The 26,508-nt window shown below is 40.5% G+C and overlaps 1 protein-coding gene across 2 annotated transcripts in view; it reads right to left on the bottom strand.

Annotated features, from left to right (window-relative positions):
- PUS7 (pseudouridine synthase 7) overlaps nt 1–26,508 on the bottom strand; it is a 50,325-nt gene that overhangs the window by 18,401 nt on the left and 5,416 nt on the right. For both annotated transcript variants that reach the window (XM_087439900.1, XM_014794467.2), the window contains 6 exons: nt 23,716–24,148; nt 22,504–22,588; nt 22,269–22,370; nt 19,218–19,362; nt 12,525–12,636; nt 10,491–10,568 (listed from right to left, as the gene is read on the bottom strand). In XM_087439900.1, the coding sequence (XP_087296026.1) occupies nt 10,491–10,568; nt 12,525–12,636; nt 19,218–19,362; nt 22,269–22,370; nt 22,504–22,588; nt 23,716–24,148 (955 nt within the window). The remainder of the gene's footprint in view (nt 1–10,490; nt 10,569–12,524; nt 12,637–19,217; nt 19,363–22,268; nt 22,371–22,503; nt 22,589–23,715; nt 24,149–26,508) is intronic.

Here is a 26,508-nt window from a genome sequence, read left to right as displayed (position 1 = left end):
TTCCTCCAGCATAAGGATACCTGTTCCTGTTGGAATGACGTAACCCGGGCCACCTGTATACTCTTAAAAGTCTCATGTTATTTATATACTGATGAGTAACAGAACAACACTATCTGTGGAATTTTCACTATTTCTGACGGGGGAGGGGTGAGAAAGGGGAGAAGAGTAGAGAGAAATCCCACACAACTGTCAAGATGGTTATTAAGCATTTAAAAAAGTTACTCGTATTTTTTTTTTTAATTTTATTTATTTATTTTTCCCCCCAAAGCCCCAGTAGATAGTTGTATGTCACAGCCACACATCCTTCCAGTTGCTGCATGTGGGACGCGGCCTCAGCATGGCCGGAGAAGCGGTGTGTCAGTGCGCGCCCGGGATCCGAACCCAGGCCGCCAGCAGCGGAGCGTGCGCACTTAACCGCTAAGCCACGGGGCCAGTCCTCGTATTTTCATCTATCAGAAAAATATTGTGATCTGACTACAGAAAACTTGGAAACATGCAGAAAAGTACAAAGAAAAGAAAAGCAATTTATAGTTTCATCACCTGAAAAAAATCTGTTAACATCTAACCTTGAATTTCCTCCCATTCTTTTTTCCTTAAACACATGTTAGATAAAGATAAATTGTCAGAATCCTGCCACAAATTTGTACCTTGCTGCTATCATTTAAATGGCATTTAAAAATTTTCATTAAAAATGCCTTAATTTAATAGTAATATATGTAGAAAAACAAATACAGCCCCGAAAGGCCTTTGCCCTATCTCTATTCCCCAATACGTCTCTCCACTGGTGGCCAACCTTAAGTTTCTTGTATATCCTTCCAGAAACACTTCTGCATATCTAAGCATATGTGTACCTACTATCTCTTCCTGTTTTGGATTTTTTTGGTAAGCTTTTAATATATGTTATACACATAGAATAGTACACAAATCGTAAGTGTTCTGCTTAATGAATTTTCACAAAGTGAACATAACCATGTATTAGCACCCAGATCCTCCCTACGTTTTGTTATATTATAAATTGTTCAGCATCTTGCTTTTTTCACTTAAAAATGCATATTAGAGATTTGCGTTATCCATATGGTACTTCTGAAGCCGCCTCATTCTTCGGACAGCTGCACAGGGCAGCTGCTGCACTGCATGGACATCCAGCCCTTTATCTGACCAGTCCCCTTTGATGGACATTTAAATTGCTAGCTATCTTTTGCTATTACAAACAATTCTATAGCCAACATCCTTATTCCTACTTCTCTGTGCACCTATATAGGTATATGTTTCGGATAAATCCATAGAAGTGAAAGGCAGGAATTTTAATTTTTAACCCCTACTGCCCTCCAGAAAGGTCATACCAGTTTACACTCACACCACTAATATGTCAGCGCCCACTGCCTCATCGCTGTCTCCTCACACAGCAGACTAGAAACCTTTTTGAGCTCTCCCAGTCTGATAAGTTAAAAACGATATTTTATTTGTGGGTGAGGTTAAACGTTTCTTCATATGTTGACTGTGAACTGCCTGTTCGTCCTGTGACTTCTTTTTCTATTTGATTGCTAATATTGTTCTTGCTGTTTTAACATATTAAGGAAATCTACCCTTTACTACATAGTTTGCAAACATTCTTTCCCATTTTGTAAATTTACTTTATTTATATTTTACACTTTAGAAAATTTCCCAACTTTATGTTAAAAAAATTCACAACTGGGGGCTGCCCCTGTGGCGTAGCGGTTAAGTGTGCGCGCTCCGCTGCTGGCGGCCCGGGTTCAGATCCCAGGCATGCACCGACGCACCACCTGTCAGGCCATGCTGTGGTGGCGTTCCATATAAAGTGGAGGAAGATGGGCACAGATGTTAGCCCAGGGCCAGTCTTCCTCAGCAAAAAGAGGAGGATTGGCGTGGATGTTAGCTCAGGGCTCATCTTCCTCACCAAAAAAAAATAAAGAAAAAAAAATTCAAAACTGGAGAAAATTGGCAACGCTATAATGAACAACCTTATACCTTTCACCTAGATTTACCAGTTGTTAACATTTTCCCAGATTTACATTCTCTCTCTTTCTAGATATATGAACACCCACACACTACACACACACACGTAAAATCTATATATCTTACTGGACCATTTGAGAGTCAGCTGTGGACACTGGGACACCTTTCCCCTAAAGACTCCAGTGTGTCTCCTAAGAACAAGTGGCTTCTCCTGCGTAACCACAGGCACACTCAGGAAGCCCAACATGAATTCAACACCACTAATCTGCAGTCCATAGCCAAACTCACCCCATTACCCCAGTAACATCAATTAGATTTTTTGTGTGTGAGGAGATTGGCCATGAGCTAACATCCGTTGCCCATCTTCCTCTTTTTGCTGAGGAAGATTGGCCCTGAGCTAACATCTGTGCCCATCATCCTCTATTTTATATATAGGACGCCACCACAGCATGGTTTGATGAGTGGTGCGTAGGTCTGTGCCAGGGTTCCGAACCTGCGAACCCCGGGCCACCGAAGTGGAGCACACGAACTTAACCACTATGCCACCGGGCTGGCCCCAATTAGATTTTTTTTTTTAAGCTCCCCAAATTCAGGATCTAATCAAGGACCACATACTGCAGTTGTGATGTCTATTTAGTCTCCACTAAGCTAATGTCTGGAACTGTGTAGTCTTTTGTTTTATGTTGATATCTGACTTTTAGAAGAATCAGGCCAGCTGCTTTACACAATGCCTTTCCATTTGGAGGTGTCTGATTGTTCTTTGTAATCAGACTCAGGTAAACTTTCAGGAGCAATACAACTGAGGTGATGCTGTGGCCTTCTCAGTGCAACCCAGCAAAAGGCAATGACTCAGTGCCTCCATCACTGATGGTGACAAATATAATCACTGGGTTAGGAGGGTATTTGCTAGCTTTTTCCACTGTAAGGACACCTTTCCCCTTTTTTTTTTTTTTCGTGAGGAAGGTCAGCCCTGAGCTAACATCCGTGCTAATCCTCCTCTTTTTGCTGAGGAAGACCAGCTCTGAGCTAACATCTATTGCCAATCCTCTTCCTTTTTTTCTCCCCAAAGCCCCAGTAGATAGTTGCATGTCATAGTTGCACATCTCTCTAGTTGCTGTATGTGGGATGCGGCCTCAGCATGGCTGGAGAAGCAGTGTGTTGGTGCACGCCCGGGATCTGAACCCGGGCCACCAGTAGCAGAGTGCGTGCACTTAACCCCTAAGCCACGGGGCCAGCCCTATGATTTCTTTTTTAAATAGCTCTGGGATTTAAGTCATACTTAGAAAGGGTGTCCCTAGTCAGAGATTATTTTTTGAAAAAGTATCCCAAGAATAAGTAGAGTACTTTTACAGTATGTTTTTTTTAATAATAAAAATATTTTTAATTTTGTTTCCTTTTGGCTTATAGCAGTGATGTGCTTTTTATGACATCTCATGTAGAGAAGTGTTGGCCTCCACGCATTCACCAATACACTAATCTTCACTACTGGTCTTTTACAAGTTTACATTGGTTGTGGCAAAAAATACAAGACCTCTGGGCACTGTCTTTCCAGGGGCTTTGAGTGGGAGTTTCCATTTCTCTCTCCCAGTCAACTTCTGATGCCTAAAGAGGTCACGATGGAGGTCATGATGACTCAGGAAGATGTCCTGCTCTCACTCTCTGCTTTAAATCATAGAGTTTCCTCATCCTAGGCAGCAAGAAGGTTAAGGAAAGAAGAGGGGAGAGTGTTTTTCACACTCAAACCAGCGACGTGTTAGTTGCTGCTGCTCAGTGGCTTGGCTCTGTATTTTAAATTAACAGTATCACCAACATACCAACATATCTTTTTGCTTTTTGTCCTGTTTTTAAAGGTAGACCCCAGACTATAAATACTGCACCAAGGACCCGGCTGCAAAAACTAACCATTTATATCATATTCATCTATGTACCGACCTATCTATCTATCTATCTATCTATCTATGTGGTGACAGTGCGGCTGCTGGTGCTTTTTGTTTGGTTTCATTAATATCTGGCAAAGCATCGCCACTGACCTACTCAGTGAAGACGTACGAAAATGTCATCACTGATTCTTTCATACAGTTGTATTTTTATATTTAAATTTTTGATCCACCTGGAATTTACTTAAAATAGAGAATTGAGGTAAGGAGCCAATTTAATTTTTTTTCAGATGGCTACTCAGTTATCTCAACAACATTCATTGACTCAACTATTTTTTCTCTGCTGATTTTAAATGCTACTTTGAATACATACTAAATCTGTGGATGTATCTGGATCTATAATGACTCGACTCTACCTATTTATGTGCCATTATCAAATTGCTTTAACTGCTATATTTCTATAATACGCTTTAATATATACTGAGGCTAATCCCCCTTTGTCACTTTTTCCAGAATTTTTATGGCTAGTTTTGCATCTTAACTTTCCAAAATTAACCTTATGATCAGCTTGATTAGTTTAAAAAAACCCCATTCTATTGGTATTTTCATTAGTATCAGCATAAATTTATACGTTTATTCAATAAGACACTTATATGTATCCAAGAACATGTTACATCATTCAGTTATTCAAGTCTTTTACATCTCTCAATAGCATTTAGAAGTTTTCTTCATAAAGATCTTATACTTTTTAAAAATCTTTCTTTTTTAGGTATCTTCTCTTTTTACCTTTTCCTGTGTAAAAGACTTCTTTTTTCCGTTATAACTTCTAACTGGCTATTGCCTGCATATTGATTTTTGTACATCAATCTTTCTTATCTTATATAACTTCCAGTCAACTCCGTGAGTAGAAACAATCACCCTATTGCAAAAACTGAAATCTGGCCACTTCCCTTCCAGTTTTTATACTCCTTCCTTCCTTCCTTCCTCCCTCCCTTCCTCCCTCCCTTCCTCCCTCCCTTCCTTCCTTCCCTCTCTCCTTCCCTCTCTCCTTCCCTCTCTCTTTCTCTCTCTCTTTTCTTTCTCTCTCTCTCTTTTCTCTCTCTCTTTTCTTTCTCTCTCTCTCTCTTTCTTCTCTCTCTCTCTTTCTTCTCTCTCTCTCTCTCTCTCTCCTCTCTCTCTCTCTCTCTCATCTATCTATCTATCTATCTATCTATCTATTTATTTTCCCCCAAAGCTCCAGTAGATAGTTGTACGTCATAGCTGCACATCCTTCTAGTTGCTGTATGTGGGACGCGGCCTCAGCATGGCTGGAGAAGCCGTCTGTCGGTGCGCGCCCGGGATCCGAACCCGGGCCACCAGCAGCGGAGCGCATGCACTTAACTGCTAAGCCACGAGGCCGGCCCTATACCACTTTTTTCTTAATTTTGTTTGTTTGCATTATAGTAAATTCCGAACAATGATAAATAGTGGTAATATGTGGTCATCTTTATTTATTTTGTTCCTGGCCTAAATGAAATGCTTCTAGTATTTCACCATTAAATAAGACATTGGCTTTTCATTTGAAATTTTCATATTTTGTCATTTAAAGATACTTTGTTAGACAGTATTCATGTCTATTTTAGTGAAGAGGTTTTATGTAATTGGAAATAATCTAATATGGTCAAAAATAATCCATCAATTGGAATTTACTTATTTATTTAACCATTCACTTTATTTAAGAGTCCCCAATTTGGGTCATTGGGTTGTTTACAATTTTTTGAAGTTACAAATAATGCTTCATACTACATCACTGTGCATAAGAAAATGGTTTTAATGTTTTCTGAATTCAGACTTTCTCTGAAAAGCCTCTCCTCTGAGAACTCCTAGAATGAAGGTGTCTGAGCTTTGCTTTGCTGGAGAACACACCCCACTCTTCCCGGCTCTAGACTCTGGGCATGTTTCAGCGCTGCTCCCTGACCTCATCCCCGCTGGCTCCCGCCATCAGGAGCCATGTTCCAGCCCTGCCTGCAAACACAGGAGTCGGGAGGGCCTGGACGTGGATCCTGGGCACTGGGCCTGCATGAATCGCTGCGTTCTGACCCCAGGTGCCTGGTCTGTAGACACAAAGTAGCTCCTCCTGGCTGCAGTCCCCAGGAATGTGCCCTGCTCTGCAGCCGCTGAAGTCCCAATGTTAGGTGAAAAGTTAACAGAGAAACTTGATCCTACTCTCTGGTTATGGCCCTGGTTATGGGAAATTTGATCTTACTCTCTGGTTACAAATATTCTGTTATTGAGTTAAACATATTGTTCAAAATTCACCTATATAGTACCAGCTTGCCATTACCTCTCACACAATTCTTGTTCCTTTGCTGAAAATTTCCCCATACTCCCTGAAGACAATCAATTCCTTGATGCATTATCAATCAGCCTATTTGCTTCCTGGTCCAATATGTGCAGAAGCAGCCTGACCAAATTTCTTGAGAAAAAAAAATCTGTCAACATAAAATGCAGGAAGCTAGCCAGAGAAGTTGGGAAATGGGCAAAGCTCATACTCCATTACCCTCCCTCCCCGCCCTCAACCCTCTGTCCAACTTGAGGACTAAACAGGCGTAAAGCAGGTCTAGTCCAGCCTTGGGCCAGCTGCTCAGAGGCAGCTGGTCCAGGAGAAAAAGGGCACCATGTCCTCAACTTCAGATATATGGGGACAATGGTAGAACCACAGGGCATAAATTAATCCAGGAATTGTATTCCAAAGAATCCAGAAAGCAGAGGATCAGGATGAAGAGAGGGGGGAACAGGAGGACAGAACTCCTCTTTGGTTAGTAACTACTGCTGCAGAAATGGACGGAATATTTAAGAGTCAGGAGGCAACTTGGCAGCTCTGGAAAGAGACTCTGGAGACTGCTCCCTGATAGCCATGGAAGTGTCGGACAGGTCTGTCCTTTTTTTTGTTTGAGATAAAATTAACTTAACATAAAATTTATCATTTTAACCACATAAAGTCTACAATTCGGTGGTTTTTAGTATATTCACAACGGTGTGCAACTGTCACCACTATCTAATTCCAGAACATTCCCATCAACCCCCAAAGAAGCCCTATATCTAGTAACCCCATTCCCTCTCCCTGTAACCCCTGGCAACCACTAATCTACTTTCTATCTCTATAGATTTCCCTATTTTGGACATTTCATAGTAATATAATCATATAACGTGTGTCCCTTTGTGTCTGACTTCTATTACTTAGCATAATCTTTTTAAGACTCATCCATGTTGTAGCCTGTGGCAGTACTTCCTTCCTTCTCATGGCTGAATCATATTCTATTGTCTATTCCTGAATATACAACAGACACGTATTTCTGAATCCCACTGGCACAGCAGAAAGGAAGAGCTATACTCAGTTTTTGTTGGTGTGGGTGCTCCCTAAGAACAGATGGAATGAAGCTGACAATATCTTCATGATACTGTTCACATTTTTAATTCTGATGATCCTGGATCAAGCTCTTTGGTCATAGCAAATTCTGTGAATAACTTAGGAATACCAAAATCTCACTTTTAAACATCAGGAGCCAACCAAAGCAGCATGTTGCACAAAAAGGCTTTATTAACAAAGCCAGGGAAATATTGGCCCAGGCTCAGAAAGGAGACTGGCAGGAAGAGGCAGGAAAAGAAACAAATCATTCTGAATGAGGCTGTTCCTGCTTGAGATCCTGTTAAAATTACTAGGTGACTCTGGAGAGTTACATGAAGGTGAAAAGAAATGCTGCTTATCCCCAGGATTGATCATCAACAATAATTAAAATCCTTGGGTGGCAGAGTGGCTTTATCCTATTCACCAGTTCTCACGGGAAAGGTCAATCTCCCCGGCCCCACGTATCTATTAAGCAAACTAAGGGTATAGCCTGCATCCGCGAGATAAGTGCTGTGTGCTTTCCAAAGGCCAACACTTAGGTGTCTAATATGCTTTCTTACTAAGTCAACAGGAAGATGATAAAGTCAACAGAGGTCTATGAAAAGAGCAGCACCGTGATCAAGTATGACACCTGGTGGCTGACCAAGAAGAGAAATAAATATCTTCACTCTTCAAACAGTCCAAGAGATTTCACATCATATAATGCAATATAAAATAATGAGATGCAATTTTTTGACCCTCACATAAAAAAAAGAGTAATAGTTCATTATTAGGATACATTCATGTACTTAAATATCTTTTGCTATGTACTAACAGGGAAAGAGGTACGTTATTTATTGCTTTCAAGAAAAAAACACACGTTATATAAGTATTTTGGTTTACAAAGAAAAAAGAGTTCCCCACAAAAAATATACCAAGCTGTGAACAAGGCAATCTCTGACAAAGTACAACTATGGTACAACTTTCATTTTCTACCTAGTTCCTTCTGTGTCCCAAAGCCACAGAGGATGGGAAAGCCTGAGCCTTCAAGCCACTGCTGTTGCCCCCATTCTTCAGAGTTTCCAGTCCGCCAGCTGGCCCATTACCCACAGAGGCTGTTTCGAATCTTCACACTCTTCAAGCTTCCTTCCCACCCCTGCCCCCTTCACTTTCAGCACCTTACTCCACATTCCACGTGTCTCAGGAAGAAAACGAGAACAGGCCACCGTGTAGGAAACGCCGTCATCTTCAGGTGTCTCCTCCTGCTCTCTTCCAAACACGTCAACATCTGCACGCACCACTAGTAAAGCCATGGAGAGAATATGTTCCTACCCTGCTTTTACGACTGCCCCACAACACTGTCCCAAGGCCAAGGAAGAAAAGGACTGCAGAACCCATTAGGATGCAATCAGGGACTCAATCCTGACAATATTTCAAGTGAATCAGAAAAGTGGGAAAGAAGCCAGATTGTAGGGGATTGTGGAGTGAAGAGGAGCTGCCACTTCAAATTCTTTATGAAAAGATGGGGAAATTACAAATAAATATCTGTATTTAAGTGGGGACAGCAAGCACAGATGACTTTGTTTTTAATTATAGTATAATTAACATATGGTAAACTGTACATATTCAAAATGTACAAGTTTTAACATGTGAACAAGCCCATGAAACTATCACCATATTAAAGATAATAAATATAGGCATCTCCTCCAAGAGTTTTATCCTGCCCCTTTATCACTCCCTCCGGCCTCTCCCTACTTCAGGGGGAGCACTAAGACGAAGGCCTGAGTTTGCCTGACTTCGCACAGCTATGAATTATCCTTCCCCTTTTACCTTCACGGAACTGACTGGTTCAGACCCCTGTTCTCTTCCCCAGAATTTGGCAATAGCTCTCATCTCTAGTTTCATCCATCTTACTCCACCCACACCCTCTAATCCTGCCTCTACACACAACTCCCCCTGCTGAGATTAAGGTCAAGTCTAAGATCCTCAACATGACCTACAGGGTCCTTCAGGATCTGGATCCTGCCTACCCCTCAAGCCTTATTTCTTGTTATGCTCCCACAAAACTAAGGGACCTGCCAGGCACCAAGCGCACTATGCACCCCATTTCCTTTCCAATGCCTTTTCACAAGCTATTTTCTTGGTTCAGGACAAACAACTCGAGACCCTCCTCAGCCCCAGGAAACTCCTACTCCTCCTTCTAGAATCTAGACCAGTGGTTCTCAGCCAGGGACAATTTTGCCCTTCAAGGGACATGTGGCAATGTCTGGAGACATTTTTGTTTGTCACAACGGGCAGGGGGTTGTGTGTGTGTGCGCTACTGACATCTAGTGGGTAGAGACCAGGGCTGTGCCTAATGTCCTACAATGCACAGGACGGCCCCACAACACAGAATCATCCACCCAAAATGCCAACAGTGAAGAGGCTGAGAAACCCTCATCTAGATTGAAACCCGAGCATCCCATTTTCTGTGAAAGGCTTGTGCTCCCCATGATGAGTCTCCTGCTTTGTTGTCACGTTTACCCTAATACCCCAAATATACCTCAATTCCAGCATTTATCTCACTATGTGGTGAGCTCTGACTCACTTGTCCATCTGCTCCATTAGATTATAACTGCTTCAAAAGCAGAGACCACCTTTTTCATCTCTGTACCTCCAGTGTGTAGATAAAAGAGCTCATTCACTGTTTTGTAATTAAATTTTAAATAAATGATATTTAATAATAAACAAAAGAAAGAAGGGAGAGAAAGAAGCGCTTCTTCTTTTGGCTCTACCACAAAAACCCTTTAAAAATTACACAAATAATATCTGTTTGCTGGAAAAACATTAGGAAATACAGATAAGCAAGAAGAAAAAAACAAACAGAAACAGAATTTTTTGAATTGGCAAAGGTACCATCTAAAGATGGAAGAGGCAGGGGCCGGCCAGGTGGCGCAAGCGGTTAAGTGCGCACACTCCACTGCGGCGGCCCAGGGTTCGCCGGTTCGGATCCCAGGCACGCACTGACGCACCACTTGTCAAGCCATGCTGTGGTGGCGTCCCATATAAAGTGGAGGAAGATGGGCATGGATGTTAGCCCAGGGCCAGTCTTCCTCAGCAAAAAGAGGAGGATTGGCAGATGTTAGCTCAGGGCCGATCTTCCTCACACACACACAAAAATAACTAAAAAATAAAGATGGAAGAGGTAAACCCACAAAGCAGATTTGAAAACTGTGACAGGTAGTGCTAGGATTTTGCAGCAGGAATCCCAGTATGTACTCTCTACTCACCTGAGAACAGCAATCTCCTGGACGGTTATGGCCCTTTTATCTTTGGTTCCCATGTAGGAGAATATGTTTGGCTTGACTCTGGTAAGTCAAAAACAAAACCATCTGAAGTCACATACCATCAGGAAATCATATTTCTCATAATTTAAGATTAAAAATAAATATACTTTGGGTGGAGGGATGCACTTATATGGTGACTGATAAACAATAACGTACAACAAAAATTTCACAATAAAAAATATATATATATACTTAAAATCATAACAGAATAAGAGAAGATTAAGGAGAAACTTTATTGAAAAATGTACCCAGGAAAACATAAATTAATATGTAAGCTAAGAAAGTAAATGATACCTAAACAACTCCCTTCTCTGCAGTGCTTGACCTAGAACATTCACCAATAGTGTGGCTATTAGCAAAGAGCATGGTGTTCAAAGACTCAGCTAGCCAGTAACAAAAAAGGAAACAATGCACATCCTGTTGATCACATGCAATTCATTAGATTACTAACTGTGAAGGTGAAGAAAAACTCATTTTAGATAGATAATGTACTACTTTGAAAATTTCATATCTTCAATTTTTTTTGGTGAGGAAGATTAGCCCTGAGCTAACATCCGTGCCTATCTTCCTCTACTTTATACGTGGGACGCCTGCCACAGCATGGCTTGGCAAGCGGTGCATAGGTCTGTGCCTGGGATCCGCACCCCAGGCTGCCGAAGCGGAGCGTTCGAACTTGACCACTATGCCACCGGGCCGGCTCTCATATCTTCAATTTTAAAAGTTACTAATAATGTGAATTTTCCATAAATACATGCTATTTCTTTGTATAAAAAAGCTAAATGCTAAAACAGAGATTTGAATAGTTTTGACACGAAGATATAAGTAAGCTGGTTAAGAAGTATCTTATAAAAACTGCTCCACATGAACGGGAAAAAAGCAGGAAGGATTTCTTGAACTCTGAGCAATCCCCAACTCCAGACCTCAGAGGAACTCCTTCCCCAGTTGTCTATCCTCCTGTCAGGAATGGTTTATTCTCCCAGACTCCCTCCCAGAGAGCCAGCAACTAGAGTAAAACAAAATGTTACTTAATAGGATCCTGAGTCCCACTGGCTGAATTGTGCTCCCCCAGAATTCATATGTTGAAGCCCTCACCCCCAGTATCTCAGAATGCAACTCCTGGAGATAGGGCCTTTAAAGGGGTGATTAAGTTAAAATGAGGTTGGTAGGGTGGGCCCCCATCCGATCTGACTGGTGACCTAAATAAGAAGAGAAAGTTTGGACACACAGAGAGACTCCAGGGTACACACGCACAGAGGAAAGACCATGGGACGACACAGAGAGAAGGTGGCCATCTGCAAGTCAAGAAAAAGCCTCAGAAAAAACTAAACTTGCCAATACACTGATCTTTGACTTCTAGCCTCCAGAACCATGAGACAATTAGTTTCTGTTACTTAAGCCACCCAGTCTGTGGTATTTTGTTATGGAGCCCTAGCAAATGAACACACTGTGTACCATGTTTAAACTGGGTTAAATGTACATTGAAAAGTAAATTTCCATTGCATACAGATTTGCTGTGGTGCCTGTACTCATTTCTAAAAAAAAATTCTTTGGCACCTGGCCCATCCTTGGAGACCCAATCTCTGTTATATTTGCATTCCTATGAGAAAATCTGACTGGTTTTGGGTTTTCAGTCCAGTCAATCTCCAGGAATTAAGGGCTTACAGTTTAGTACAGCAAACTTCTGCAGCCATATCAAAGTGCAGGCTTTCAGGGAAGACAGTTAACTTTTATTTTCAGCTGGATGGACTGGTAATTCTCAACTATATGTAAACTACTTATTTACAGAATTCTCATCCTGAATCATTGGCAATATGCGACAGAGTTAAAAAAATTAATTCACCTATTGTCTAAGAAAATTATAATTGGGAGGCACATTTGCTATCTGTCTCCTTTCCCACTCCTTTTTCATTAGCATGGAAAGAGGAAAATAAATTTCCGTGTTTTGATTTTGTATAGGCACAAGAACAAGATACTAACCTTAAATATTTGGACAGTACATTAATAGCATCCATGGTGTCTTTGTTTTCCTTGTACAGTACAAAGTGGCAGTAACTTCCCCTAGATTTTGGCCAAGAATGTTTTCTTGGATCTTAAAAACAAAAAAATTAAACGTTATATACACCGTAATACAAGTTATCTGAGTTTTTTCTTATGAAACCCTACAAGCTCATTTTTTGCTAGGGAACGTTTGAGGGAGAAATTGAATCTAGTCTGATAAGAAATATAGGTTAGGTGGTTACAGCTGTGTGGACTACAGGTATAAACTTTCTGTGATTGGATACTTAACATTACCTGTCCATATTTAAAATCAAAAGCTGAAATGCAGGTGGTCTGACAAATCACTAAGACTAACCAGCAACCTTTACACAGAGAAACAGAGGGGTCCACCATTCCCCAGCAGCGTTACTTTATAGGCATGTGTCTAACAGGTGGGCCGACTGGCTCTAGAACAAACGCAGTCCAGAGGAACAGCAGTCACGTCGGAATCCACAAGCCCTGCTTTGTGTCCCCGTCAGGTGTCCACACGTACAGGTTGAATGCCTTAGCAGGGCGGGGGAGAAAGCCTGTGAGGAGCTGCCTCAGTGACACTTTTAGATTTTCCAAAGGCCACTTCCATCACAAAAGTGTAGCTAATACTAGACAGTTTACAAATGTCTACCCAACAGAAAGAGCAGCTGGCATTCAAGACCTGATTGTCATTCTCGGGGAAAAGGAAACTTTAAAAGTTAAGCCAGGTTAAATGTTAACTTCTGAGCTACTGTTACTTCGACTGCTCAAGTTCTGGGAAACTGACAAATATTTCACGACTTTGGAGAATCTGATTTTTAAAACTGTTCTTTTAAATGAACATTTTAATTATACTATAATCTAGAAACACATATTTAAACATTAAGATTTAGATTTAAGCTGCCCAAAGGCATGTTCTGAAAAAAACCAACACTTTGAGAAAAAAATATAAGCCACACTGCACTTCCCAGATGCTGCACAATAATATTCATGAGTCTTGTAGGACACATAGTTGCAGTAGTTGTTATCTAATTCACTTGATTTATGTAACTTCATGAAAGAAAAACCGTGAAAAAATATTTCATACAATCACTAGAAAATAATCTTCTTTTAAAAATGTTCCTTTGTCTTTGTTCCTAAAATAATCCCTTAGTATGAATTCATGAATCCTTCATCTTCAGACACATAAGCAACTGCTGGTCCTGCAGCTCCTTGGACACCTGGCTTTGTCAAGGCGAAAAGCACTGCTAGATAGTAGCAATTGAAGCCACAACGTAAAGAACAAATGAATAAGTAAACCATCTCAGGAAGATGCCAAAGCTCACGCTTAGCAAATCGCTTTTCCTTTCTGATAAATAGGAATGCGAGTCTTTTCTGTCTTGGACAGAAAAGTATCACAAGTATTTCTTTGGCTCCTTGTGAATTCCTCACAACTCATCCTCAGAAAACTGTGAATAGGAATATTATTTCTGGTTTTCCTTCCAGCTCACTACAGTTAAGCAAAGTTGTCTATACTCAGCACTTGGGACAAAAACCATTGGCATTTCATTTTATCTACATGAAACGCCAATCGCTCTTACCTGCTGCAGTTCTGACCTCTGTCCAAATGCACAGCATAAAGAGCACAAGAGAGCAATGTTTAATGTATAATAATATTAAAGTGCTTTAGAGGTGAACATGCAAATGGTCAATGGAAAGTGTCCACTGAGGCCTTCGACAGCACCCGGTGGTTATGTGGTGGGTTCACAGCATGGAGACACTAACAGTGGAATGTCGCAGAGGCAAATGGCGAACAAGAAGAAAACTCACCTACAGGTACAGCCTCCCTGTCTCCACCCCCACAGTGGCATGTCAGTTCACCCTCAAAGCTGCACTGTCTGTACCCATGGGATGTAGCAAAAGGTTTCAGACTGGATGCAAAATGCTTCCCCATCCAGAGATTTGTTTTCTTAAATATGTGAGGACACGTACGAAAACGCTATTTGTGATTATCTTTTGGTGGTGAGATTGCATGTAATTATTGTTTTACTTTGTACTTTTCTGTTTTATGAGTTTCGTGCACTGAGTTATAAAGATTTTTTATTTGAAAAAATCTGAAAAATTATGGAAAACAGTTCTCAAACTGACAGACTAAAAGAGATTTAAGAGACTTATCTGTTGAACGCAATGTTATGACCTTGCTTGTATCGGCATCTGTATGTAAAAGACATTTTTGAGCCAATCAGGGAAAGACTGATATACACTGGGTATTAGATAGTAAGAAATTATTATCGATTTTGGATGTGATAATGGTTTGGGGTTTTAGTCCTTATATGTTAGATACATACTGAAGTATTTACAAGTGAAATGAAGTGCTACATGGAATTTTCTTTAAGATACTCCAACAAGAAAAACAAGTGGGAGGAACAGATCAAACAAAAACAGCAGAATGTTAATAATCTCGAAGATGGTTGATGGGTACACCAGGGTTCAATATACGACTTTGTTTGTGCACATGTTTGAAAAGGTCCATAATAAAAAGTTAAAAAAAAAAATACTTGTGATAAAAGTTGGTGAAATGTAGCTACGTTTTTCCTTAACTATCCCTTCAGCACATTCACAATTAACTAGAATGGCACGAAATAAATGAAGCCAAAAAACTAAAAAACCAAATGCTATTATACCTTAAGAGAAACCATGACAACCGAGTAGGAGTTTTGGCTCACGAGCATGCATCTTTGCCAAGCACTGAGCATGCGTACAATTCTCTCCTCTGCAAATAACAGACACAAGGATTCTTTTTCTAAGTGCACTCAGTATACAAAATAGTAAGCATACGCATCGCATTGCTTTATTGCAATAAAGCATATGCATTATGAATATTCTGAATAAGGGAAAATCAACGAGATTCAACTTATTTTGGGTAATTTCTTTCACTTTATAAAACTCCAAATCCTTAGAATGCTAAGTGGCATATACATAGCTCTACAACTTAAGTGAATTTAAAATAACTTTCAGGGCCGGCCCTGTGGCTTAGCGGTTAAGTGTGTGCGCTCCACTGCTGGTGGCCCAGGGTTCGGATCCCTGGCACGCACCGATGCACCTCCTCTCCGGCCATGCTGAGGCCGCGTCCCACATACAGCAACTAGAAGGATGTGCAACTATGACGTACAACTATCTACTGGGGCTTTGGGGAAAAAAAAATAATAATTAAAAAAAATAAATAAATAAAATAACTTTCAGACATTTTGAGACACTCTGATTTAAAACGTGAATGCCAAGAATTCTCAGGCTGAGCTAACAGCAACCTTCCGACGATCTGATATGGCAGCCCCAGTCTAGTAGAAACAGAAACCAGATACAAAGAGACACCACTGTCAGAAGATTCGTGTATTGAGCACAGAGATCCTCATGAATAAGGAAGGAAAAATGTTTGTAGCTCGAGAAAGATGACAGGATGGGATAGCATGCAGAACATTCTTTCCTTCTTATTCAAGGCCACTTCCACCACTGCACCCCTGCACACCAACCTTTCAGCTTCCTCAGGGATGCTGCTCCATCCATTACCACTCTCCACCCGGAATTTTCACCCTCTCTCTCCCCTGGCTCTTTCCCTTCAGTCTGTCAGTATGCGGGGGGCTCTTCCATTTTAAAGTCAAACCTATGCCTCCCTCCCCTTAACCCTGTTCCTTTCCTTTCTCCTCCTCTTCACAGCTTATTTGAAAAAGCAGCCTGTAGGTATTGCCTTCCATCTCAACCTACGGTGTAAACTGGTTTCTAATTGTGCTCCACTAAAACTGCTCTGGCAAAGACACCAATGATTTCCATGTTGCTAAAAACTGATGGACATGTTTCAGAGTTCCTACCTTGCTGACCTATCTGTAATATTTCCTACTGCTAACCACTCTGATTATCGGAATTCCCTCTTCCTGTGATCCCATAACACCAGTCTCTCTCGGAGAGTTTCCTTTTTATCTGTCTGGCTCCTCCTCCTGAGTCTCTGTAGATTCCTAGATCCAGGTATCCCTCCTGGAAAACATTCATTTCAAAAAGTATGGACATCCTCTACATATCATGACAGAATGTTTTTTTTGTACTTAAGTCTTTAAAAAGAAGTTTTTAGAGGCATTTGGAATGTACACTATTTCAAAACGTAAATTAATTTGCCTCATTACATGGTTTATAATAATTATATATTTTCAAAAAAATACCCTACGTATGCATTGGTAGGTAAATCAAGGTGCAGTGTCTATCAGACTGGGTTAACACACAAAATAATGTCTGCGTTAAAATAGCTGGTAACCTGTGGTGTTTGAGCACCATGGTTTAGAATCTACCATGCCTATGTTTAAGGATGGATGGCTCTATCTAAGAAAAGTTTAGCTTAAGAATATTGCAAATCTGCTAGATAATGCATGACCCACCAATAACAATTTATATCCTAGTTTGGTAGTAAAGGAGCTTTAAAAACATTATAAAGTTAGCTTTGCAATGAAGCTTTAAAAGCTAATTCATTCAGATGCTAGGCGAGGTGGCCCAGAAGGACAAGCTATCATTGGTATTGGGTTCTCTCTTTGTAGGGGTACGAACAATAGTCTCCAAATACCAGCTCTCCCTACTTTTCCAGTGGTGTTTACTTTAAGCCATTCTCAGCTAGCCAGTGGGGAGCGAGATCTGTAATAGATGAACGCAGGTGCTGGGTCCACAAGGCAGGAGAGAGCAGCTCAGATGGCAGACCTCTAGTCCATCTTTGAATAAATGCCACAACACCTCAAGCCCAAGAGGGTCAGATCTCTATGCAAGCGTTGATCTAACGTGACCTGCCTTCGTGCTTCTTACAGTGAGAAATTCATATTTTACTGAAGATGTGTAAAGGGAAATGGGGAGGGGTGGTTCATGTCACACAGAGCCAGCATCTCACTTGGAAAATCTTAAGGAAATTTATTATTTGGAAAAAAAGAAAGGTGTGGCATAAAAAAATGTGGATAAAGGCAGAACATGAGAGATCTGGCGCCACTCACTTGAGGGGCAAGGGTGGGAAACCGCAATGGCCACCTTGACTGCAGATGCCAACTCCCTTCCCTGCAGATCACAAAACCTGGCACCTCTAAGAAAGAATGATCGTTTCCAAGAAGCAACCAATCAAAAAAATACAGGTTTTGCCTTTTCCAATCTGCTTCCTCACGACCACATTCAGCAGAACAAGACCCTGCCTTTTCTTCTTGCCTTCGCAAGAGGGAGGCTGACCAATGTGGACTGCCTCTCTACAGGAACATCTCCTGGGCAGCCCTTCTCACCCTGGGTTCCTCGAGAGAAATAGGACTGAATGCACACAGGCATCTGTGGTAGGTAGTAAGTCACCTGCTCTCTTCTACATCTACAATAGTTACTAGCTACATGTCAATCTTGGGAGAATGGAAAAAACAGGCACTCAAATCATTTTCCACTGGGCTTAACTCTCTTAACAACTCCGGCTGAAGACAGGCTGTGAAAGTGATATTTTATACTGTGACTCAGACATCAAAGAAATATGTAGTAACCAAGCCATTAGTTTGTGGATTGAGAAGTGCCCTCAAGTAGTTCCAAAACACATCATCTTACTTCTATTTGGTATCCACTGAGAAGTGGCCTCTCATCTCTACCTTCTCCTCCCCGTCTGCTCAAGGTTTCTCATTTCTGTGTCACTATCTAGACTTATTGATTTGAATACATTATTTTCTCAGCACAGCTAAACCTTCTTTCTGCTCCCATTTTTCTTATGCCCTCTCATGTCACTAGAACCATAGTTATACACACTTAAGGCTTCTTCCCTTTACAGCATTAACCTAAGAGAATTCTCACAAAGCACTAATGGTTGGAACAGTCTTTTGTTAAATAGCCTTGGAGTTTTGCTCTAACAAACATATCTAGAAATAACTCCTCACTAATAGGGGCCATCACTGGCAGGGGAGGAGGGTGAGGAAATAACTTTTTCCTACTGTAATTTTCATTAAAATTTTATCCGCTGACTTGACAGGTAAAAGAAGAAAAATTACTTAATTTTCTTAAAGTTATATGCAAATAGAAATTTTAATGGCTGTAGAAAACATATTAGAACATAAATAACAGAGAAATTCACTGACAACATGCCCATTTCAAATGAATGATATACAAGAAGATGGGCTTGGGGGAAGGGGCGTTTTTCTATACTTCATGTTTTTTACATGTGAGTGAAGAAGATACTCACAGTTGGAAAGCAGCAGCTCTTTCAATATAGGGACTTTGCATAAATATGCCACTGGGATAGGTGACAAGCATTTCTTGTTCATCTGAAAGCTTTCTTTCCTCCATTAAGAACACAGAATGAGCAATATCCTTCCATTTTCTTCTTAAATTGCCACTCAGCCTGCTCTGCTCTTCAGGGAACATATCAAATTTCTAAGACTCTCTCTCAGGCACCACTATAATTTCAACAAATCTTTACTCACATAAAAGACCTAATACCCCCTTACCAGACAGTCTGCAGGACTGCTCTGGCATCTGAAATGATATTACTCCCCTTCTCTGAAGGACTGACATGATCAATATCCTCCTCTGAAGAACAGCAAAGTAGCCCTTGAACGTGAAGAGGCGAGGAGAATGAGGAGCGGGGTCTGCCTCTTGTGAGCTCTGGCAGAAGAAATGCCGGGTCCCTCACACACTTACTTGCCAGAGCCTTTTTTCCAGCTGCATGGTAGGCTACAATATATTTCTTCCCCTCTCTATCTTCTGTTTTTGTCTCTAATCCTGGAAACAGACATTTAATCGCTTGATGGATGATGGTTCTTTTCTCTTTGGTGTCCTCAATAACCTAATAAAAACATAGATAATGACGCTACTAATTTAACAAACATTAAATAGGGAAATAATACCAATGAATTAGTAAAATACCAATGAATTAGTAAAAACACTACTCATCTTATTAACTATGTGAAGTAACAAAAGCACATGGGTACGACTTCAGAAATCTTTGAGAGCTTCACAATACTGCAAATTGTAAGTGCCTGCTTACCGAGCATGCCCACCGGCCAGGCACTGTACAAGCACCTCACAATCACTGTCTTATTTAATCTCCACCCTCTCCCTATCATGCCGCCAGCGTACCTACTTAGAGATGAGGAAAATGAGGCAGAGGGAAGTTAAGGAGTGGGTCTAAGGTTATAAAGCGGGAGGCTGGCAGAGCTGGATTTGAAATCTAGGCTGTTGGACTCCAGAGCCACCCATCACAGATGCCTCCTCTCAGAGGCTCCATCTAGACAGGACTCCAGAGCCACCCATCACAGATGCCTCCTCTCAGAGACTCCATCTAGACAGGACTCCAGAGCCACCCATCACAGATGCCTCCTCTCAGAGACTCCATCTAGACAGGACTCCAGGGCCACCCATCACAGATGCCTCCTCTCAGAGACTCCATCTAGACAGGACTCCAGGGCCACCCATCACAGATGCCTCCTCTCAGAGACTCCATCTAGACAGGACTCCAGAGCCACCCATCACAGATGCCTCCTCTCAGAGGCTCCATCTAGACAGGACTCCAGAGCCACCCATCACAGATGCCTCCTCTCAGAGGCTCCATCTAGACAGGACTCCAGAGCCACCCATCACAGATGCCTCCTCTCAGAGACTCCATCTAGACAGACACCTCAGGACTCACAGACGGAAATGTAGGCAAGCTGGGCCCTTCGGGACATCAGAGACTCAGCTCCCTCCAACAGTCTAATCTACAACTGCCTCATAAGGAATCCTAGTCCGTACGGAATTATTTTATAATGATGCCCTAGAAAAATCAACATTAAGAAAATGTAAGCTTATTACACAACTGTTTTTCAAATTTGGAATTGGTCTTACACTAAGAAATACATTTCACACCTGGATTTAACAGCCAGAGATATGTATGTGCATATGCATAATTAAAAATCTAAAAAAAAATTTACAAAACATTACTTATCCTTCCTATGTGCAATGCACTGTTATTTTCTATTTTATTTTATTGCATTAAAAAAAGGCTAGTTAAGATCCACTAAACTGATTTCATGACCCACTGATGGACTTCACCCTGCAAGCTGAAAAACAATGAGATATATTACAACTACCACTAACTAAACTTAATGCTATTTTAGCAAAATAAAAAAGGCAAAAGAAAACAAACTACACTGTAATTATAGACAAGTGACATTTTCATATCAAAGGATGAGTCCAGATTTGGAATTTACTAAGACCACCAAGTTGGAATCACAGTTTGTATGTGTGAGTGAATATATATTTAGACCTCAAAAATTCAGAAAGTCCATGGTCCTCATTTTACAGATGAGGAAACTTGCCCATGGTTTAGGCCCTTTAAAGGTAAAAACTTGCAGTAGATGGCATAACTACGGTTTTTAAGATGACAGCAAGTCTTGCTATCTACGTAGGAAAATGCAAATTATGGGGCTAAGATATACCACCGTATTGCACAAGCTAGGGAACCTGGACCACCCTCCTGGACTGCTCTCAAAACCAATTCTTAGGAATTTTCTCCTTGGCATGGCTGAAGATTTTGTCTATGGGTAAATACAGTAATTGAAGATTCCTAAAATTGTAATATTACATACTTTCTGCAAGTTTGGTGGGGGAAGAGGAAATGAGGGTTGGAGGCAGATAATGAATTCTGAAAAGTTACAGTAAACTCTTATTAACTGGGCGCGACAGAAGGGGGAATTTCAGACAACCCCAAATCCAGTAGATTGTTAAAATATGGTACAAAGTGAATCTAACATAAACTTAAAATTCTAAAAATCTCGTGCTACAAGATTCTTAAAATCTTGTAACACATTTACTTTGCTGTAGATGCCCCCTAGAGCTGCTCTGTCACATACGGTAGCCACTAGCACGCGCAGAAGCTGAGCACTGAAATGTGGCTAGTCTGACAAGCTGTGCCACTAATATAAAATAACACCAGATTCTGAAGACTTAGTAGGAAAAAAAGAATGTAAAACATTTCATTAGTAATTTTGAAAATACTGATTGCATAGTGAAATGATATTCTGAATGTATTAGGGAAAATAAAATATATTGTTAAAATCAATTTCATCTGTTCCTTTTTACTTTTAAATTTTTAGAAGTTTAAAATGAAAAAAAAAATGGCTCACATTATAATTCCACTGGACAGCACTAATTGAGAAGAATAAAATTTTCCTAACAAAAAGCTTTTAAAAAGGCATTTACTATTCTACTCAGTAGCTGAGTTCTCCTTTTCTTAAACAGCAGAAGTAGACTCCAGTTGACCAAAGAAATGCTCCCTACCTCCTTCCCCCAGTTCCTCCCCCTCCCAGAGCCCCACTCGAGAACAAGAGGCAGCTGGGGACAGAGCCAGGGCTGGGGCCTCCCTAACAGGGCCACACAGCTGATTGTCATGAGGTGCTAGCCCTTCAGCAGGAGACACTGCGATATAACGGTCATTCCGCGGATCCAAACAACAGATTTCTTTGTTGATCGGTGGTCATATAAAAATTTTTTAAAACAAGAACATAACTTTTTTGGCCACAGTTTATCTGGATACCGGTTATGTGCCACTGATAAAAACATTTTTAGTGTAAGGCTCTTTCAGATCAAATAGAGCAAAGTCATCCTTTTGTTAACTGTTGTAATTTTTCCAATAAACATTTATTAACATGCCCCCGAAAAGAAGCAATCAAACTCTAAAAAACTTTTTCATATATTTTTTTTACTACTATTTACCTCGATGGCAACACTGGTTTCCTTATTTTTAAAAAGCTGGAGCTCTTCCAAACGCTGCTTTTCTTCGGCTGTCAAAACCGTAAATACATCTTCCGAAGGATCCTTTAAAATAACCGTAAGAACTCCCAGTGAGTCACACACAGAATTCGAGGCTGGTAAAGCTCTCTGCTTCTATGATCTCTAGAAAACGCTCGTTTTGTACAGAAGGTGACTTTTGCTGAAGAGCTGCTCCTACCTCCTCATCCACTGGGACAGACAAGTCATCCAAATGGCTGATGCGCCCATCTTTCCCTATTTCATGAACAACGAAGTCGGAGTATCTGATAAAAAGAAAACAAAACTTCAGAGCATTAGCATTTTGTTTCCTATTAATTTTAAAACAAAAACATAGTAATTTTAGGAGAAAGTTTATCAATAAGCCTCACTATTTAAAAAAAAATCTTCAGTGTAAAGTCATATGGAGTTATTTTTTTTGGTTTCTTAATGAATTCTGAGCCATACCTTGGCTTTGTATCAGAATGTAAAGAAAAGACCCTCCGGGGCCGGCCCCGTGGCTTAGCGGTTAAGTGCGTGCGCTTCGCTGCCGGCGGCCCGGGTTCGGATCCCGGGTGCGCACCGAGGCACCACTCCTCCAGCCATGCTGAGGCCGCGTCCCACATACAGCAACTAGAAGGATGTGCAGCTATGACACACAACTATGTACTGGGGCTTTGGGGGAAAAATAAATAAATAAAATCTTTAAAAAAAAAAAAAAAAAGAAAAGACCCTCCGGATTTCTAGTTTATTCTTCCAGAGAAATGCATAAATCAAAGCTTATTAATGTTACTCTATGATTATACAGACAGTACACATTACAGTGAATGAGAAAATACACTAAATGGTTAATGAAATCAGCACCCAGTAAATCTACCATGAACCATCCTGAGGCTTACCTTTGTGCTAAATACTCTACACACATTATTGAAAATCCTCTCAACAACCCCAAGGTGGTATTATGACCCATTTTCGGGATGAGGATACTGAGGCTCAGAGGAGTTAAGTAACTATGAAGTAGCTGAACTGGATTCACACCCAAATCCATCGGGCTCCAAGGACCACCACCTGTCTACTGTAGATGTGGCACATTCAGGTGAAAGAGTTTAAGATTTTAAGACCAATTCATAAAAAACTTGAAAACCATTTAAAATTATTTATTTTAATGAAATGAACAGCGCCCATTCACACGTTAACAATGCATGCCACTGAGAAATTATTTTTATTTACTCATTTTATCTTTAAACGGTTTCATTTACTCATTTAGGCAGCTCTCTTCCTCCTACTCCTTTTTGACTATCAGTGTAAACAATCCTTGGGGATAGAGAGCTAAATGGAAGAATATATTGCCGGTTTCTTTCTAAAGAAAAGAACTAATATAACTAAAATGACTTCATACATAAACTAAACATACCTTTCTTTTAAGATTCCCGAGAATCCTTGATGAGAACTTACAAACTTGGTGATGCCTACATCGAGTTCGGTGAGTCCATGCTTCATCATGTCTGCAAAACTCTCAGCTTCTTCCTCCTCATCACCGTCCTCTGAAAGGCCATCTTCCTCCTCCTCTTCCTCTTCTTCCAACTGAGCATCAGAATTCTTTTTCCCCTCTCTCGCATTTACAGCTTCAGGTGGCCCAGGCACATTTTCACTGCTGGGTAGAGAGTCATTCCCTAGCCCGTCTTGACTTGTGATGAGACAGCATTCCGACACCTTCTGTCTTTTTGCCTCCTCAGCTGGGGCCACACTGTCATTATCTTCGACAGCAAGGGACCCACGTTTCAGCGACACACCACTCATTTCTGTCATCTCCATTTTTAAGACTCCAAGAAAACATTTAAGAGAACCTTTTAGGAAGGAAGAGAGAGTAGGAAGTAACAATCACTTCTATGAAGAAGTGGGTTTCAGCAAACAGAGGCACAGTTAACTCTGTTCCTAGGGTCTTGGGAAAATAATTTATTAAAATAATTCTTCCCACCATCGGTGTATACCTTGGTGAGACAGAAAAACAGCACAACACTTCTGCATGGAATTTGAATGTGCATCAAAAGCCCTAAAAATGCATGTCCTCTGACCCAGAAACACTACTTTCAGGGAGTATCTTAAGAAAATAACTAAGAAAGCACTTAAAGTTTTAGCTGTAATGATACTTACCTCAGTGCCTTTATATTAGCAAAAATTAAGAACAATGATGCCTGGGTACATAAACAATATGTAGAAACAGTGTGAATCAAATCCGGGAAAGGTGACTACTTCTAGGAGAGGATGTAGGTGGCTGGGAGACTTGCTGTTTTTACTGAACACCACAGGTGTATCATCTGAATTTTGTTTCATGTATATTATTCTTTCAAAAAACTGATTAAATAAAAACAGTGTATAAATACATTTACTGACATGAAAGCATACTCATAACATACCATATTTAAAAAAAAAAAGCAAGGGGAATGGGGAGTTGTTTAATGGGTATAGAGTTTCAGTTTTGCAAGATGAACAGAGTTCTAGAGATCTGGTTATACAACAATGTGAACGTACTTAACAGTATAGAACTGTACACTTATAAATGGTTAAGATGTTATATGTTATGTGTATTTTGCCACAATTTAAAACATGAATTATCATTTAACTGGCCCATACATAATGTACTCAGCAAAAGTCTCAGAAGGCACACATACTTCCCAGTACAGAGCAGCTGAGAGAGGGTAACAGGTGACAATCAAGATCAATACATTTATCTAAGACCACGAGTGCCTAATTTGATCTCATTTGATGCTCTTGGCGAAATACAAATAAAGGTTTTTCCTATATTAATTATATAGGGAGATGCTGAAATTAACATACTAATGTACTTAGTAAACATATTCATAAAGACCGTAAATGAGCAGAAAGTTAATATTCTAGTTCTCCAAGGCTTGGTTAATAAAAAACCCACCTACAGAAGCATCTGTTGCAGAATAATAATAATGATCAACTAAATGTTGAGAATCCACATTTGATCTTGCCTCATTGTCAAAAATCAAGAATGGAAAACAAAGTAAAGAAAAAGACAAACACATGCAAAAAGTGAAAGAAAAAAAGTATCAAGATGGCTACAAAAAACAGGGAGAAGATATAGAAAAATGTCAGTAAAAACAGTTTCCTTTGAAAGACAAAAAATTAAAGAAAATGGAAGAAACCAAAAAACTGAAACAGAAGTAGACCACAACTAGTCACACAAAACTATCTCCAATTCAAATAGGAAACCATTGCCTTTAAGACTCATCTGAAGGCCATGAGCCCGGACCCCTGGGCCTCCCTCTCTACTAACTCCGTGCCTTCTCATTTTACCTCCCTTCGTCTGCACTACCCATGTGGGCACCTGAGTACCGTGCTTCTTCCCACCATTTTCTAGCTGTGTAACTGGTCCAAGGAAATTACTTAACTTCTCCAAGCCCCTGCTCTTTAGCTGTAAAATGGGAATGATATGTGCTTCACAGGACTGTCGTGAAGATGAAATGAGACAACGAACACAGAGTGACCAGCCATAGTAGGAACTAAATAAATGCCAGTCCCCTGCCTCTCTCAGAAGTCTGCAGATTCTTTGAGGATATTATTTCTTTTGTCATGCCTCAAAATCCAGAATGGTGCAACAAGCATCAATAGATACTTTCTAGAATTCTTGAAACAGGTGCTGAAACTGTTCCCCATCCACAGAGCTCAGAGACACACTAAGCAGCAAATCCCTAGAGAAATACTGGACCTGGACAATGACCATCAATGGTCACAAACATCACAAAAGAGACCACCAGACATTGCGTGTCCCTGAAAGTACGTGCTATTATTTATGAAATATTCTTACTGATTGAAACTCGAGGTCTAACTACTAGTTTAGATGGCACACAGGGACAGAAGATATTCACTACCACCACAGGGAAGCAATCAGCAAAATCCTGAACGTGGGACACTCTACAAAGACAAAGACACTGTTCCTTCAACTCATAAACAGCAAGGGAAAAAAGGAAGGGGGAAGTTACATATAAACCTACAAAGAAAGGCAACAGTGGATCCTGATGCAAACAAATCAACTGTTAAAAAAAGCACCTTATGAGACAATCAGGGATACTGAAACCCTGGGGACATCTGATGACAGTAAGGTATATTGTCAGCTTTTCAAGGTGCAATAATATTATTGTGGTTACATTTAAAAAATAGAATCCTCATGTTTTAGAGA

The sequence above is a fragment of the Ceratotherium simum genome, chromosome 1 (assembly GCF_057802395.1).
Source record: "Ceratotherium simum simum isolate JZ-2026a chromosome 1, ASM5780239v1, whole genome shotgun sequence".
In the NCBI taxonomy this organism is placed as follows: Eukaryota; Metazoa; Chordata; class Mammalia; order Perissodactyla; family Rhinocerotidae; genus Ceratotherium; species Ceratotherium simum.
The sequence above is the reverse complement of the archived record's forward strand: the minus strand, read 5'-3'. Positions and strand labels throughout refer to the sequence as shown.